A 16,395-nucleotide genomic window follows, 5' to 3' on the forward strand; every position below is an offset into this window, starting at 1 on the left:
TCCTTCTGCGGCCTTTTCCCCTCCATATTTCTCATTCTCGTCTCGTTTTGCTGTTCAAAGGGGCTCTAGGTCACTAGGCACGGCGAGATCCGTTGGGGGCCCGCTGCGCAACTTCCCTGGCGGCCCCCAGGGGCCTCAGGGCACCATGGAGCGCACACCACCGGGGGCTTCGCGACTTTACCCTTCTCAGGGAACCCCGTGCGAGACTTCTGCTCAGCTACAGTCGCTGCAACGGGGGGGGCCGCCGAGCAGGTGGATCTCCCCGGCCAGGCCCGTCTCGGACTCGTCGACGCTGCCCGACATGTTTGCAGGGGCTTCAACGTGGCTGGAGGACCCCTTGAAGGTTTTGCGGCAGAGGAAGCTGCTAGGATCTCTCTCCAGTGCCATATTAGGCCCCCAGCAAAGCCACAGAGGAGACTCTCGAGAGGGAACTGGCTGGGCACCTGCTGTGCGGGGCCTGGGGGCCCCCAACCTTACTCCAGAGGGCGGTCTGGGGCTTCGGTGGCTCGTTTCTGGGTGGCGCCGTGGCTCTGTGCCCAACAATAAGTTTGATCTGAGGCCCTTTGCTGTTGCGCAACACATGGGCCAGATTGACCCCGCCTCCTGCCCTTTCTGCGCTGTAGGTACAACACCTGCTGCTGTTGCTGCCACTGCTATTGCTGTAGCTGCTGCTTCAGCGTTTCCACGTCTCCTACCTGTGGCTTTTTGCTGCTGCTACGTTTGTTGGCGCTGCCAGTGTTGCTTCCGCTGCTTCTTTTCATTTTGCCTATTCATCATTGCACGTTATTTTTTCTGGCGAGGTGTGCGCTTCAGCGCGTCCGCTTTCCTTTGTCTTTACTTGTTTGCTTTCCACTAAGCGTGTTGCACTGTTTTTGTGTCCCTTTCTGTTATTCTTTATTTGTTCCGCTCGCTTTCTGCCGCTCTACTTTGCTTCCCTGTCTCTGCCTCACTTTCCTTGTTCTCGGGCACTTCCTTCACCGCTTTGAATATGCCTGTTTTCTCTACTCCTCATTTTCCACTTTCTTCGCTTTTTGGCTTTTCTTTGTCGGCTTCTCTGTTCCTCTGCCGGCTCGCATTGGCTTCCTTAGCTGGGTAGTTCATTTAGGTAGATTTTCTTGGTCCATGTTTGGTGCATCTTTGCTTGCTGCTTACCAGGAAAGGCGAATGGCTATTCGGTTTCTGCGTGAGGAGAAAAACCGGCTTGACAAGGAAATAAGCGATATACTTGACTCAACTCATACGTGAGTTGAACTGTTATTCTTTGTTAGCTACCTGTATACCTGAATATTTATGGATCCTGTGTATGCATCCACATTCATATTTGATGCCTTTTACGTGCGCGCTTCGATGCGCAAAGGACAAATCGGTGGCGCTCCACAAACAAATAGTCATATAGTTGCGCCTGTTAACTCAGGGATCTTCGTGATAGCCTGCGGGAGTACCAGGAGCAGCACCTCACAACAGGAGACCGGAATGGTCCCAGCAAAGTGCTGAGTACTGCTGCTGCTAAGCTGTCTGCCGCAGCTGCTGCTGCAGCCGCAGCAGCAGCAGAAGCCCTTTCGGGCGCTATCTCTGGGGCCAGCTGCCGGGGTCCCCAGTCTGCATATGACTTTGATGAGCTTCTGCCCGGGACCTGCTTACCTTGGGAAGGGCCAGCAGCAGCAGAAGCAGCAAAACCAGAAGCGGCAGCAGCCGCAGCTGCGTACCTCCACGGCGGAGCCTTCCGGCGCCCTGCTGTTCCAGGCGCCCCTGGCGGTCTAATGGGAACAGCAGCGTCACTCCTGTCGCTGGGTTCATCTGTGCAGCTGACGGCATCAGATAGCGCTGTTTTGGGGGGCCCCTTAGGCGGCCCTATGGCTGCTGCTGCTACCCCAGGGCCGCCGGTTGGCGGCCAGGAGGCCTTGTGTCGGGAATGTGCGGACACGGCCGCTAGCGTCTCCTTTTGGAGGGACGAGGTGGACAAGCTAGAGCGCAGTTGCCAGCTAGCTATTCAGTTCCATACGGACCGCGCAGAGCTTGTCGAGGCTGTGCTTGTCTCCTCGTACAGAGCTGACGACAGCAGCAACCGCGACTGTGGCAGGCGCGAAAGTGGCGCGTCTTGCGATAGTGAAATTTCGCTTGAAGACGAACCTCAAGCGCGTAAGCTCAACGGCGAAACTGTGCTTCTGGTCACGGGGCCTCGAATACAGCAGCAGCAGCTGCCGCTGTTGCAATAGCTGCAGCAGAATCAGCAGCAAAGCCGACATCAGAAATGAATATTGTCTTGAACTGCAAGGTACACTCTCTTTTCGTTGCGTCTATTCATGCCGCTTTCATCGCTGCTGCTATAGCGCAGGCTGGAGCTGCTGGTACTCTAGCGCGCTGTGTTTCTGAAGCTGCTGCCGCTGGTGCGGCCGCAGCTGCAGCACTTGCCGTTGCTGCTCGACCGTTCTTTACCACACGGCGGCTCACAATGCTGCTGCATGGCATTGATACAGTGATAGATGCAGCAGCAGCGCCACTCGCTGCAGACGGAAGGCATGTAGCAGGATGAACATCAGTGAAGACGGACTTGCAGCAGCAGCAGTATCGGCAGATGCAGCAAGCCGTGCAGCAGGAGAAGCAGCTGCTGTGCTTAAATCCAAAGCAGAGTTTTTGGTGCTCCCCTGTTTTTTTTGTTGGGGATCAGGGCCACCCACGCCCCAAAGTAGGGGGTCTCCTCTACGACGCCTTAAGGGACGCGGATATTCGCTCTCATGAGGGCTTGAGCCAATTAGCTCTCCCAATAGATGTAAAAGGGGAGCAGCCGCTGCTGCTTAGCATCCGTAGCCACTTCCGGTCGTACCTTCTACTTGTAGTGCTCGCTGGCTTACTGCGCTAGCGAGCTGCACTGAGTTGCTACCGTGGATGGCTGAAGTGCAGCTGTGACTAGCAAGGTAGCCGCGGAACGTTTGTTGAACAACGAGGAAGGCAATGCTTGTTGCTCAGAGTACAAATAATTGGATACGAGACAGTACCGAAGCAGGCACAGAAACACGGAAGCGGTGGGTCTACGGTGGCCAACATAATGAGTGAAGCAGATGTAGCTGCACATAATGGCAACAAGTGGAAATAGGACATCGCGTAGATAGTTGCATGACGGATGTACGCAAGTAGTTAGATACGGCGGGACGGAGAGAAGCTGTGGTGAAGACGTTTGGACACGGAGGAAGGGACAAGCACAGCGTCAGCAATCCGACACGCATTTGCGGATGTCACAGCTTACGGATACTCAGTAACTCGGCCATCCCAGAGCCCGATTGAGACCAGCAAATCTTTGCCGCTACCTGCCGCAGCAAGTTGGCCGGAAAGAAGAGCGCATGATCCTCTTAATATCCAAGAAAATTCCAAGGAGACGCCAAACACATCTTGGGTCCCCTTTTCGGGGCCTAAAACACTTAAGAGAATGCCGAGGCTATGGCGTGTTCAGAGGGCCCACACAGCTCATAGGGGGCGGATTAGGCACTAGCTATTTAGACTCCGTACAGCGGCAAATTCGTCTCTGATGTTCCCACTGTAGTGCAGTCTCTATCCAGCATCGTAATGACGCGACGAAGTAACTATGCTTCTGTATAGTCTCTTGGGGGGCCGGGGCCCCGGGGGCCCTATAGAAGGGCGCCTGCCTCCCTTGAATCATAACAGACAGAAACTGGGGGGCCCTTCTGGCGGTGTCCCTTTGGTGATCCACACAAGTAATAAAAACGCCTAATTATGAGCTCAGGCAGGCTCAAAGCTTACTTTTTGGATTTGTGGGTGAGGGTTCAGATGTGGCTGGTCTGTTGAGTCTGCGCATGCGTAGCAAGGGCCTGTGTGAGCTATGAGGCGAGCGCGAGCTGCGCTTACAGGCGGGGTTATGCGGTTAAGTGTTTGCCGCTTAACATTTGGGGCTTCAGGCTGGAAGGCCTGGAGAGGAGACGAGCGAAACGAGACCTGTCGTCCTTCCCGTACTTGCTGCCGCCACATTGGCAGCAGCACACAGCAGCATACAAAGCCGCAGTAACAACAACAACAACTGCAGCTAGAGAGGCTGGCTGCGCGCGGCCCCGAAGGCGTTGCCGTACTCGTCGCTTCTGCTGCCTTGAAAGAGGCCGCAGTGGGAAAAATCGAAGCTGCTGCAGCAAGGTAAACTGCAGCATGAGCAGCAGCAGCATCAGCACGTGCTGCTTGTGCTGCCATGTATATGTCTGGGAAATCTGAGAGTCTTGCACTCTCCAAAGAAGCGCTACGACTTTTGGGGGCCCCTGACCGCTGGGGCCCCCCCAAAACACTCGGTCCAAGTAACAACAGTTCCAGAGATAGCAAGTAATACCACTGCTCTAGCACTTCTAGGGGCATCAAAGATGATGCTGCCCACTCGAGAGGCTTTTCACGGAGAGTTCGACACAGGGGGAGAGGAGGCTCCTTTACTCAGGCGCACTGGCGGTCTGTGCCCAGAGGTGAGCCTTCCTCACACAAAGTGCCCTTAAGAGGGACAAATGCTTCTTCTTATGCATCATGGCCGACCTTTAATGGTTGTGGATGATTAGCAGCTTGGCTCTTGCGGCCTCATAAGACGGCATTTACCCGTCACCAGAGCTCTTGGCCTCAGAGGGCCAGTGTGAGTTTCTTTTTGTGTTCGTGAGCCCCATGTTGATTTTCGAGACCTCTGAAGAGGCTTTTTCAAGGCTGTTCAAGAGGCAACCCAGAGAAGGCCCGTATCTCTCTAGCATGGGCGCGGTTTAGCTATGGTGGACCAGGAAATTGGTCCGTGCTGCGCGTAGCTTGTTGGCAGCAGCAACAAGACAGCCCTCGCAGCAGCAGAAGTTACGGCCACAGAATAAGAGCAGGAACAACAGGTGCAGCAGTGTGTCTCTGTTGTTGCTTCAGGACGGAAACTGTCTGCAGCGACTTTGTGCGTTCGTGCTTCGGTGTTTGTGTGGCGTTCGCCCCTCGTACAGGGAGCGCCTAATACACTTCTCAGGCCATACTATCCCCAAGCACTTCAGTGAGTTCCAGTTCGTCAGGCTGTGCACCCGCACTCGTCTCTTCGTGGTCCTCTCTCATCTGTTTCCTGCCTCCATGCCTGCATCTGTGTGCGTGGGTGTGCTTGCCCCCTGCCCCCTGCCCTGGCTGTTTGTTTCCGTTCCTTTTCGCGTATTTCTTTGTCTGTTTTGTGAGGAAGGCAGCTTATGAGTCCCAGTCCCGTCCATAATCTGTTTATATTTTCCCCTGCGTGGTTCTCAGTTTCTTTTCTCCACTGCTATGCACCCTGATTCTGGTTCCTTCCCCAGACCCTACACCTTCTAACTGCTAAGCTGTCACCTGTAACCTCGACATTAGCCGCGTCTAGAGTTCGCTGCACCTTAGGGATCGGCCGCAAAGCGTTGGGGTTGAATTTTGTGTGCAGCTAGTAACGCCATCAAGAATACTAAGTACTCCTTTTTTACATTTCTTCCCGTCGTTCTCTTCCAGCAATTCAGGTGCAGAGCAGCAACCACCCCGACAGCACCAGCAACCGCAGCAGCAGCGGCAGCAGCAACAGAAACACTGACGAAAAGCAGCAGTAGAGACGTTGAACACCTCTGTTTCAGATCCAGCCCGCTGTTTGCTAGCAAAGGCCACCTCGTCTGCAGCTCACACGCATGGTAATGGAAGTTCGCCGTGTGCTACCATCTGTAGCGGATGTTGCAGACACAACTGTTTCTCCCAATCCTCTCATTGCTGCTGCAGGTTCTTTTTCAATTTGTTTTACCTTCTTGTGGCCCTCGCCCAGCTCGTTCCCATTCTGCAGGTGCCTTGCTGCTGCCGCTGCGCTGATGCTGTAGCGGAAGCTGCTGCTGCTGCTGTAGGAGCCCCTGTGTCAGCTGCTGCTGCTCTATAGCTTTACGCGGGACGCGTTTATTCTGCAGGTCGGCCCCCTCTTCACGTACTTGGCGCCTCTGGCGTTCGTGCTGCTTGCCACGCTCGCGAAGGAGGCTTACGATGACATCAAGCGGTGAGTTACTTTCAGCAGAAACGATGACAGGAGTGGAAAAGACACGGGGGGGAAAGCATTATTGGCAGCAGCAGCAAGCTCAGCAGGAGCACAATGCCTAGCTAGAGCTGCAGCAACATCGTCAGCAAGCGCAGCAGCAGCGTCTTTTTGTTTTTGTATGAGCATCTCTGTGTACCGTTGCTGTTCAGGGCCTTCTTTGTATCCATTTGCATGTTTTGTCTTTATGTGCCTCTTCCATTGCCGGAGTCCTTGTTTCTCGGTGACCCTTCTGTTTCTTTTCCCCCACCACTTTCCTACTTTTCACTTTTGTTTTTGGCTTTTTATGCCTATTTTAGTCTCCCCTCATGTCTTCTTCCGTTGCTTTCTTTGGCTCTGTGCCTCCTTTTCCTTCCCGCTCATCCCGCCTCTCTCGTAGCACTGCATTTTGATCCGTGTAGGGTCATTTTTTGTTGCTGCGTCTGCAGATGGGTTCGGGACAAAGAGCTGAACGGCCAGCAGTACATGAGGCTTTTGCCTACAGGTACATTGTGTTTTCGGTGCAACGTATGCGTTGTGTTTGGGTTCGTCCTTGCTACACTTTTGCTCCTGTCGTTTCATACATCCATGCGCTTGCCCTTCCATGCTTAATTTCAGTTTGCTGGAGATTCTTGGATCCTTGTTTTGTCCGTTTCTGTCGCTTTACTATCCTGTTGTATTCCCATCGTGTGTCTTGCGTGCCATTCTCTCCTCTGACGCTGCCTCGTTCATCCTTGTTCGCAGTAGGAATTTGTTCTGGTGTAGTTTTTCTAGAGCTGTTTCGTCGCTTCAGACTTATGATTTAGCTTGCATCAATGATTGTATCCAAGCCGCGAGCAAAAGGCGTTTGGGGTTTGAGAGTACAGCTTTTGAATTGAATTTTTGCTCCAGGCTTCGTACCCGTGAGCGCGAGCACAATTCGTGTGGGGCATATAATTCAAGTAGAGGCCAATGAGAGAGTCCCTGCAGATCTAATATTTTTGAAAACAACAGAGAAAAACGGCAGCTGCTTCGTCCGCACAGACCAGCTGGATGGAGAGACGGACTGGAAGCTCAGGTAGGCGCTGCTGGCATTGCACTTCGTTTTATGAGTTCTTTCCCTGGTGCAAACGTCGATACTCTTGCGTATCTTATTCCTGCTGCCAACCCTGTTGCTGTTGCTCGTGCTGGGGTCGAGGACGACGGTGTAGCGGCTGTTGCTCCTGCTGTTGCCGTTGGTGCTCATTGACAGGCTTCGATATGCTATTTGTGTCAGACGTCTTCACTTAGGTTCGTGTGTTTTTTACTTCTGCGCATGCGCCTAGGGGCTAGGGTTTTGAGATAAAGACAATGCGGCTTAGGAGCTACTGTACAGTGTTTGAGACCTGTTGCAGGAGGGCGGTTAATTTGACCCAGCATTTGCCAGCTGCTGAGCTTATAGCGACTTTGGACGCCCAGGTCCTTGTCGAGGCCCCGAGACAAGACATTTATGAGTTTACAGGGCGCTTCTCTTTCTTTGGGGACAGCAACAGCAGCAACAGTAGTAGCAACAATAAGAGTGGGAGGAAAGCAGAGGGCGGAGACGTTGCTACAGCACCTGTCACAGCAGCTAGCACGGAAGCTCAGCCTGATGCAGGCGGAACTCTTCGGCAGCAGCAGCAATGCCAGCCCAGCATCAGGCCCTTGTCATCATCTGCTGCACCGTCAGCAACTACAGCAGCAGGGATCGCAGGAGCAGGACCTGGTGACGCAGTGGTAGGTCGTAGTCGTTCCTTGCCTACCTCACGTTGTTATGCATGCAGCGTTGGTGCCTCACAGCTGCAGCTATGTTTGCTGCTGTTGCTGCTGTGGTTGCTGGCCTGTTACTGACGTCCCTGCAGGTGGATGTGAGTAGAGGAAGCTGCGGAACTTGTCACGTGGAGCCTCTGGGTCTTGATCAGGTCCTCTGGGCCAACACCGTTGTCGCGTCAGGCACGGTCATTGGCATTGCAATCTATACTGGCAGAGTGCGCCTTGCTTCTTCCGCTGCTTTAGCTGCCGTTTTTTCTTGTTGTGGTTGGCTCCGCCACGTAGTTGCATCCCATGTGCTGTAGCTGCTATGTTTGTTGCAGCAGCAGCAACTGCTGCTGTTGCTTTTCCTCATTTCATCTGCACCATTCCTGTCTCGTTTGCTGCAAGACTGGCTCGTGATGCTTGCGCTGCTTTTGCCTTGCTCGGTGACTGTGGAGGTGAAGCTGCTGCTGCAGAAACGGGACATTGTGATGGTGCTCTTTCTTGTCTCAGGAGACCCGCGCAAGCATGAACGCGTCTCAGGCAGTGACGAAGGTCGGCTTGTTTGACTTGGAGGTCAACTTGATGTCTAAGATACTGTTTGGTTTGCTCTGCATTCTGTCTCTGTCCTTGGTAGCGCTGAGGGGTTTGGAGGGGATTTGGCTCATCTACTTCTGCCGCTTTATCCTTCTCCTTTCCTCCATCATACCTATAAGCCTTCAAGTCAACTTGATTATTGCCAAGACGCTGCACAGCCTTAATATCATGCGAGACAAGAAGATAAAGGGAGCTGTAGGCCACCCATCTACCCATCAAATCCTCCCGGCCAAGAGCTCTTATAATTCTGATAAATAGGTTGTACAGTTCATCGTTTATAGAGTAGGATATGTAAATGGGACTGGCTGCCCGCATGTGCTGGTGTCTTTCTGCCTGCTACTTTCTTGCCCACACCGCGTGAGCGTCTCTTACCATTTGTCAGGAACTGTTATTAGTTAGCCGCTGTGTCTCCTATTCCCTGCCTCACATGGACTGTCCTTATTTGTATCAGCCTTTATATTTTTTTCTGTGCTTATCTCCATCTCTTTGCTAGTCTTTGAGAGCATATGCTTCAGGTTGCCGTTCGTCTTGCCGTCAAAATATATCTGTCGTGATCAGCTAGCCATCTGTTTATTGTGCAGATGTGCCAGTGCATGCGTATAATTCGATTTACAATATAGCTACCTTAGAATAAAGATATAATCAGGACAATCATTGGTTTGCAGAGCATCTGTGATTGTGTGCCTTTTCAGCTAGTGCGCACCTCCACACTGCCAGAAGAGCTAGGTCGTATTGGGTACCTTTTGTCTGACAAGACAGGAACTCTGACTCAGAATGAAATGCATTTCAAAAAGCTGCACATAGGGAGGGCTTTGTTTGCTGAGGACGGACTCAGCCAGCTCCACCAAATAGTGCACTACCACTGTTGCAGCACTGTTGGGGCCCCGGCAGATGCAACGGTACTTGCCATTCAGGGTGAAGACCCAGTTGCTTCTCAAGGTGCTCACTTGAGACCGTCTGTGGGCGGCCCTGAGCGACGAAACAGAAGAACAGAAGTAGAAAAAGTTGCATTTGAAGCCATCAAAGCTCTGAGCATTTGTCATAATGTAACTCCCGTTTATGAAGAAGGGCAGGTGGGTTCCTTCCCCGCCATTTTTGCCCCTAATTTACTGTTGCTCTCTTTTATGTTTGCATTCTCGTCAGTTGTCGTTATGGTGTTCTTTTGGCAGTCGTCCATCGTTATGTGTTGCTGGGCTTCCTGCTTTTTTGCACCGTATCATATTTCTGTAATTTTTGTCCCTCACATTCGTTTCCCTTAGGCTACCTGCATTTTTTTGTTACAGTCCCGCTGCTGTTACCGATGGGTGCCCGGTTTGCACTGCCGCCGTCCCTCGTTGCTGCTTGTATTCATGGTATTTCCGCCTCTGCAGCAGCTGTTTTTGCTCTTGGAGATAGAACCGCGCTGTTACTTTTATCTGCGTTTTTTCCTTTTGCTAAGTTTCTTTTCTACTATTTCGTCGTAGATGCGCCCTTTTGGTTCTCTACGAGTACCTTTCTGTCAGGCTCTCTCTGTTATCTCTTTATACATTTTGTTCCTTCCCGGCGTATGTTTTGTCGCTCGGGAGTCTCGCAGTGTGGAAAAGTATCTTCTTTTTCCGCTAGGGTCTTGGTCTTTATGACTTAATTGCTGTGTGTTTTTGCTGCTCGTTGCCGCCGCAATCCCTTGCATTTCCTCCACTGTCCCGGAATCTTTGTCGGTTTTTGTCGCATCGCAACAAAATTGGCATCTGCGCTGATTTTCGTTGTTTTTCCTCGAGGCATCTGTTTTATTTAGGTCTGTGTTTCGTGCGTCTCCGTTTATTGCCCTCCAGCTTAGGTTCCAAGCTGCTTCCCCGGACGAAGTTGCACTCGTCAACTTCGCAAGTGAAGTTGGCCTCCGACTCGTTGAGAGAGATGAGCACAGCATGACTCTTCAGGTCCCATACACGCTGCTGCTAGTGCTTTGCTGACTACTGGGATTCTTGTAACCACCGCTTTCGTAGTCCAACAGCTGCATTGGCTAGCGCTGCAATTTTTGCCTTTGTTCGTGCTTCGGATCTCTGTTGTTACCACTGATCGTGCTGCTGTTGCTGCTGTTGTTGCTGCCGCTTCGTCCGTTTTGTCCTATGTCTTTTCCCCGATTTCCCATTAAATTCTGAACAGTTTACTTGTGCCTGCGTTTTGTGTGTACGCGCTTTGCATCAGATGCTCATAATGCAAATCCATGCTTGTGTGCTTGCGTGTGTCTTAGGGGCCTGGCGGCTTTCTGTTCGAATATGAAGTGCTTCACTGTTTTCCATTCTCGTCTGAACTCAAAAGGATGGGCATCATTGTGCGCGAGAAGTCCTCTGAGCGCATCTTCTTCTACGTCAAGGTAACTTCCGTTCCTCTACATAGCATGCCACAAGTGGAAGTTGAGACATGACTCGGGTCACAGGTCGGGGACAAGAAGACGCACTGTACAATAGCGATGCATTGAAAGATGAGCGTAGTCAGGCATATTGATAAGCAGGCAAGTGGGGGCAGGCCGGCAGAGATAGACAAACGGACACCAACAGAGACAGGCGCATGAGAAAGGCACAGTGACACAGACAGACAGATACAGAGGCAAAATGGCCAAGGGGGGAGCCCAATAGAAGGGCAGACTGACAGGGGAATAATGGGGCAAAGATGGCCACGCATAGAGTCTTGAACAAACATGGCAGACAGGCAGACAAATATTGCAGCAAACACACTGACGGCTAGTCAAACAATTCTCGATGGGAAGCAAAGCCAAAGGAAAACAGAGGAACAGACGGATCGCGAGGCGCACGAAAATCAATTATCAGATGATTGGAGACACACAGAGAGAGGGGGAGGAGGAGATATTCCTACGCCCTGCGAAGTAGACAGGCCAGCACAGTGACTGTGTGCGGATGGGCTTTGTGGGATGTTCGCGTGATTGTAATGCCTCCTGCTGCTTGGCGACATTACAGGGAGCGGAGACCGTCATGCTTTCGCTTGTGAGACCGAAAGGGTCCCAATGGTTGGGAGAAGAATGTGACAACTTCGCCAGACAAGGTAAGCACACTGACACAGACAAATAGAGTCACAGGTATAGCCAGAACAGCATAGCTAGGGAAATAAGACAGAGTTAAAGCGGGGCAGAAATGGATAGTTGTCATGATGCAGACACAGTATCTCGGAAAAGAAGGAAGCAGGTCTCTGTAGACGAAGACAGAAGCACACTTGTCTACTGACAACAACATGCAAACAGACGAGGAAACATATGGGGCTGGACAAGGTCAGGGAACAAAGAAAAGGCTTAGTACGGACAGAGTATCTGCCTGTATGGGTTTTCTGTATCTGTTTTTTACTCTAAAGGTCTACGCACATTAGTGTTCGCTTACAAGGAACTGACGGTGGCGCAGCTAGATGCTTTTCGGCTCAAATACGAGGAGGCGAGGAGACACATGCAACAGAGAGAGCGACGCGTCCGAAGAGAAATAGAGAGACTCGAGCAAGACCTTCTTTTGCTAGGCCTCACAGGGGTTGAAGACAAACTGCAAGATGTCAGTAGCAGTGACGACCTTGCACTGTTCGTGTTGCTGTTTCAGCTGGTGTTCCTCCTGTTGGGTGCTTGGTTGCTGCATGGTTCTGCTGGGCTATGGCCATATGCTTGGTGAAATTTGGGCCTCTGCTGCTGTTGCTGCTCCAGGGTTTCTGCTCTGACTAGGCTAGTATGGCGTTTCTTGCCTCATCATTGATGTTTTTTCTCCTGTGTTGCGTTGCGTGTACTTTTTCGCATTTCACAGAATGTTCCCGAGACGCTGGAGGCCATTCGTCACGCGGGGATAAAGATATGGATGCTTACAGGAGATAAAGTCGAGACCGCAACTTGCATCGCTGTCTCTGCAGGCCTAAAGACGAGACATGACACTCTTGCTATTCTTTCTTCAGCCACTATTAAGACGCCTTCTCAGGTCACTCATGCACTTGAATGCTACGTAGCTGCAGCTGCGGCAGCCGTTGGTTTCGAGGCTGCTGCTCCAGGTGTTGGTTTCTAGTTTTAAGTGTATATGCGGCTTATGCGGCTTCCGTCGTTGTAACGTGGGTATTTCCGGTTGCGACCACTGCAGCTGTCGTTTGTGCTGTGGCTTTGTTTGTACTTTCTGCTCTTGCTGCTGTTTTGACTGCCAATGCCCAGCGAATAGTACCACGATTGTTGCTGTCTTCATATTCGTATTTTGTTGTTTTCCTGTATTGGTGGTTTACCTATTGGTATATCTTGCTGCTGCTGCTGGTGTTTTCGTTGGTGCAGGCTCAGGAGGCGCTGGAACGCTTCAGCATGGGTCCAAGCGAATCGGTTCTAGTTGTTGACGGCCGCGTCTTGTCGCTTTTTCTTTCACACTTTCCTAAGTACTTCATACTATCGGCATGTCAGGCCCCCGCTGTGGTCTGCTGTCGCTGTTCCCCTACCCAGAAGGCTGCAGTTGTTTCTCTGCTGAAACTTTACACAGACAGACGGACATGTGCAGTTGGCGACGGAGGAAATGATGTTTCCATGATCCAAGCAGCTGTCAGTCCCTCTGCAGATGCTGATGCTGCCACTATAGTCGACGCTGAAGCAACTGCCGTAGCTGCTGCTGTACTCTGCACTGCGGCGTGCTTAGCTGCTGCTGTGTTGTACTCTTGGGCGTCCTGCTGCCGTTGTCGTCATTGATGTATGTGGTTGCGTCCTGTTTTGTTGCTTTGCATCAGTGTCTTGCTCATGCCACATGGCTTGTCCATTCCTTCATACGTTACTGTATTTCTTGTAAATTCATAGCTTTCGCTGCAGCTGGAACGCTAGCTGCCTGGGCAGCCAGCCAACTAGCTAGTTGTGTAGCGTGTCAAACGCAAGAGAGTTATTTTCCTTCCTGGCGAGAAATGGGACTTGTGTGAGCTCCCTGTATGCAGGATGTGGGTATTGGTTTGGAAGGAAAGGAGGGCCGCCAGGCGTCGCTAGCTGCTGACTTTTCATTGTCCCAGTTTAGCCACCTGAGGCGTCTGCTGCTGTGGCACGGCCGGAACAGCTACCAGCGAAGTGCAAAGCTTTCGCAGTTTGTTGTTCATCGAGGCCTCATTATTGCCGTTATTCAAGTCATCTTCTCGGCCGTCTTTTACTTCATTCCTCTGGCCATCTTCCAAGTGCGCAGAAGCTGCAATCATCCTAGGACAGACATTTCTCCCTGTTGCCTTGGGTCTGCTGACAAATGTCCTGTGTCTCATTATATCTTTTAACATGATGGGCGTGCTGAAATTAGCATTCGGGTTCAGGTTCTCGTCCCAGGACTGGGTATCTGGCCGACTTTGATGACCTGTGTGCTTTTTCGTTTGTGTTCAGTGTGTTTGCACGCCGCTGTACCTCTGCGTCCTGTCATGACTTCATGTTGATCTTCCGACTAATGCCCCTGTTTTCAGTCCTATCGCCAGGCTCTTCTTGTTTGCCTCATTGTCCACAGTGTATTCCTCTTTTTTTTCTGTTTAGCTCACTGCTTGTGCCTAGTTGCGTGTGCTGCTGGCTGTCTTGAAATATGCTTACAGGGCTGGCTGCAGGTTGGGTACGCAACATACTACACCACCGCGCCTGTGCTGTCTCTCGTATTAGATGTGCAGCTGCCTGAAAAGGTCGTATTTATGTTTCCTGAATTGTACCAGTCCCTACGGGCAGGGAGAGCTCTGTCCATCAAAAGCTTCTTTAGTTGGGTCTGGAGGTCCGTTTACCAGGTATGCACAGACATTGCTGCTGCTGCTGCTTGTCGTGTTGATGCGACGGTTGCGCGTGACCGTATTGTTCTTTTTCTTCTGGGGCTTCACGCTGCACCTACATTTTTGATGCAGTTCCTCATGGTGTTGCCTGTCATGTTCCATCTCTTTTGCTGGTGGACGGGTTGCTGATAATAACTTTAGCTGCTACCGTTGCCCTTGTTTATCTTGCTATTCGTCATGCTGCTCTGCTAGGGTTGCTGGTGCTGTTTTCAGTGAATTGTCGGTCTTAATGACACTTGTGCAGCTTCTTTTACGATTTATTGCGAGTCCTGCTACTGTCTGTTTCGCTCTTGCTGTCACCGTCGCTGTAGCAGCTTTTTTTATATTGCGCTTGCTGCTTTTCTCACTGCAGCTGCGTGCTTTGGTTTGTCTGGTGCGCGCTTCGTCATCCTGTTCGGTTGTTCCTCCATATGATCATTTTTTGCTCGTGGATTGTAGCCTGCTTTTGCCTCGCTTTTCGACTGCTCGTTCTTTGCATGGCTTCTTCGCGTGTTCCGCTTTTCTTTATTTCTCATCCTATGTTGTTTGTTCCTGTCCTTTGCCCTTTCCTGCCCAGGCATCTGGTGCTTCTTTTGCTTCATCCAATGCGCTGAAAATGCGTGTGTTTTCCTGAGTAGTGCATCATTTCCGTTCCTGCTTCCTGCCTCTCGTGGCCTTTGCTACCACGAAGGATATATGTATATTTTTGTGTGAGTTTCAGTTTTCGACTTGATGCTTTATGTCTGCCTGGGTGCTCTTGTTCCATTCTGCTTTAAATGAAAGGGCGCTTGTTGCGTACCAGCACTGTATTTGCTGTTGTTGCCTTTTCTCCGCTTGCCATTGCTGTGTACACTGCTATGCTTTAAGAACGTATAGCACTTGTTCCCACTGTTACTCTTTCGTTGCCGTGTTTTCCTCGTGCCTCTCCTGTATCACAAATCATGCATTTATTGCTTGTCTCTACGTTTTCGTCTTAGGGAGCTGTGGTGATGCTGGGGGCAATTGTTCTTTTTGAACAAAGTCTTACCAACATCGTCTCCATCACTTTTACTTCTCTTGTCCTCGCCGAATTGCTGAATGTCGCGTCTGAAATACAAACATGGTGCGCTGATGGTGCTGCTATGGCTGCTAAGTTTTTTCCCTGTAGCTGCTGTTTTCCACTTTGGCGTTGCTTCCGCGTTTTCAGCTATGGTTGCTGAGCTCGTTGGAGCCCCTTCTTTTGTTGTTTTCTGGGTAGTTCTTTAGTAGGTCTCGCTGGTGCTGGCGCTGCTTGTGTTTCTGTAGGCACCCGCTGATGGTATCATCTGAGATATGCACTGTCACCATATATATCTTCTCCATGTTCATCCTTCGCAGCTACTTCGATATCACCGTAAGTCGCTAGTTGCCTTTAAGTATATGAGCTTGCCTGTCTGCCTAGCTGCCTCTTTGCCTGTGATGAATGTACCCTTGAGGTTCGATGGTAACTTTGCAAGCTGAGCTGAGGGTTGCCATCTGTTCATATATCTCGAAGTGCAAATGCTCCAGTACCTTTTCTGCTTGGCTTTGCTGATTCCATGAAGTGTTTCCCCTCGCTGGGTGTACTTTTCACTGGACCCCTAGCTGCCTGCGGCTGCCAAGCTCGCTTGCATGCCTGCTTCCATTGTGACTGTAGTGTTCTTTTATTATAATGAACTGATACCATGTACTGCTTTCCTGTTTCTGTCTCGCGTGTATTTTATTCCTTGCATGCAGCTTATGGTGTCCATTGTTGGTTCTCAACTGTTCAGGGCTCTGTAGTTAGCTCTGATTATTGTATATTCGTTTCCAAATGCTTTTGATGGCTGCCCAAATTACAAGACATAGGGTTCTGAAGTGCTGATACGGCTCTGTGTGCTTTCAGTTTGTGATGACACACGCTTTCTGGGCTAAAGTTTTCGTCATCACGTTGGCCTCATGGTTGCCCCCTCATTTGTTCGCCGTCGTGAAGAAAATTGTTCAGCCACCACAGTACTCGAAATTGACTGCAGCATGACGGCCATGTCCTCTACACTTCGTGGTATCTGTATCCTGCGCAGTCTGGTTGTGTATGTAGTCCACTATTCTACGACTCTACGACGGAGCCCTCGTTTTTTGTGTGTCAGCGCAAGCAGCTCGACATGCTGGCCTGCCTTCATGAAGTTGGGGGCTGCGTACTGGTTTTACATTGGCACAGGTGCATGCAAGGAAAAACAGCAATCCCCGGCACACTAAGATAGGCGTGATAATAAACTGTACAGACAATTAATATTTTAAAATGTTTTTTGGTTGTATGT

General features: G+C 51.0%; 2 protein-coding genes across 2 annotated transcripts; both read left to right on the forward strand.

Moving 5' to 3' along the window:
* Window positions 1–145: 145 nt before the first annotated feature.
* On the forward strand, window positions 146–2,216 carry ETH_00020330 (uncharacterized protein; the record flags this gene model as incomplete). Its single annotated transcript, XM_013380642.1, has 3 exons — window positions 146–619; window positions 1,156–1,241; window positions 1,415–2,216. The coding sequence occupies 3 exons, from the start codon at window positions 146–148 to the stop codon at window positions 2,214–2,216; spliced, it is 1,362 nt and encodes a 453-aa protein (XP_013236096.1).
* A 2,142-nt stretch (window positions 2,217–4,358) lies between these two features.
* On the forward strand, window positions 4,359–16,115 carry ETH_00020335 (phospholipid-transporting ATPase, P-type, putative; the record flags this gene model as incomplete). The annotated part of the gene is made up of 22 exons (XM_013380643.1): window positions 4,359–4,454; window positions 4,885–5,002; window positions 5,405–5,477; window positions 5,728–5,788; window positions 5,907–5,992; window positions 6,457–6,512; window positions 6,899–7,064; window positions 7,381–7,741; window positions 7,867–7,992; window positions 8,270–8,548; window positions 9,046–9,426; window positions 10,165–10,269; window positions 10,584–10,706; window positions 11,308–11,392; window positions 11,696–11,883; window positions 12,127–12,294; window positions 12,633–12,890; window positions 13,271–13,501; window positions 13,898–14,080; window positions 15,079–15,203; window positions 15,386–15,473; window positions 15,984–16,115. The coding sequence occupies 22 exons, from the start codon at window positions 4,359–4,361 to the stop codon at window positions 16,113–16,115; spliced, it is 3,489 nt and encodes a 1,162-aa protein (XP_013236097.1).
* Window positions 16,116–16,395: the final 280 nt, after the last annotated feature.

This window comes from Eimeria tenella, genomic scaffold, assembly GCF_000499545.2.
Source record: "Eimeria tenella Houghton genomic scaffold, Eth_scaff76, whole genome shotgun sequence".
Taxonomy (NCBI): domain Eukaryota; phylum Apicomplexa; class Conoidasida; order Eucoccidiorida; family Eimeriidae; genus Eimeria; species Eimeria tenella.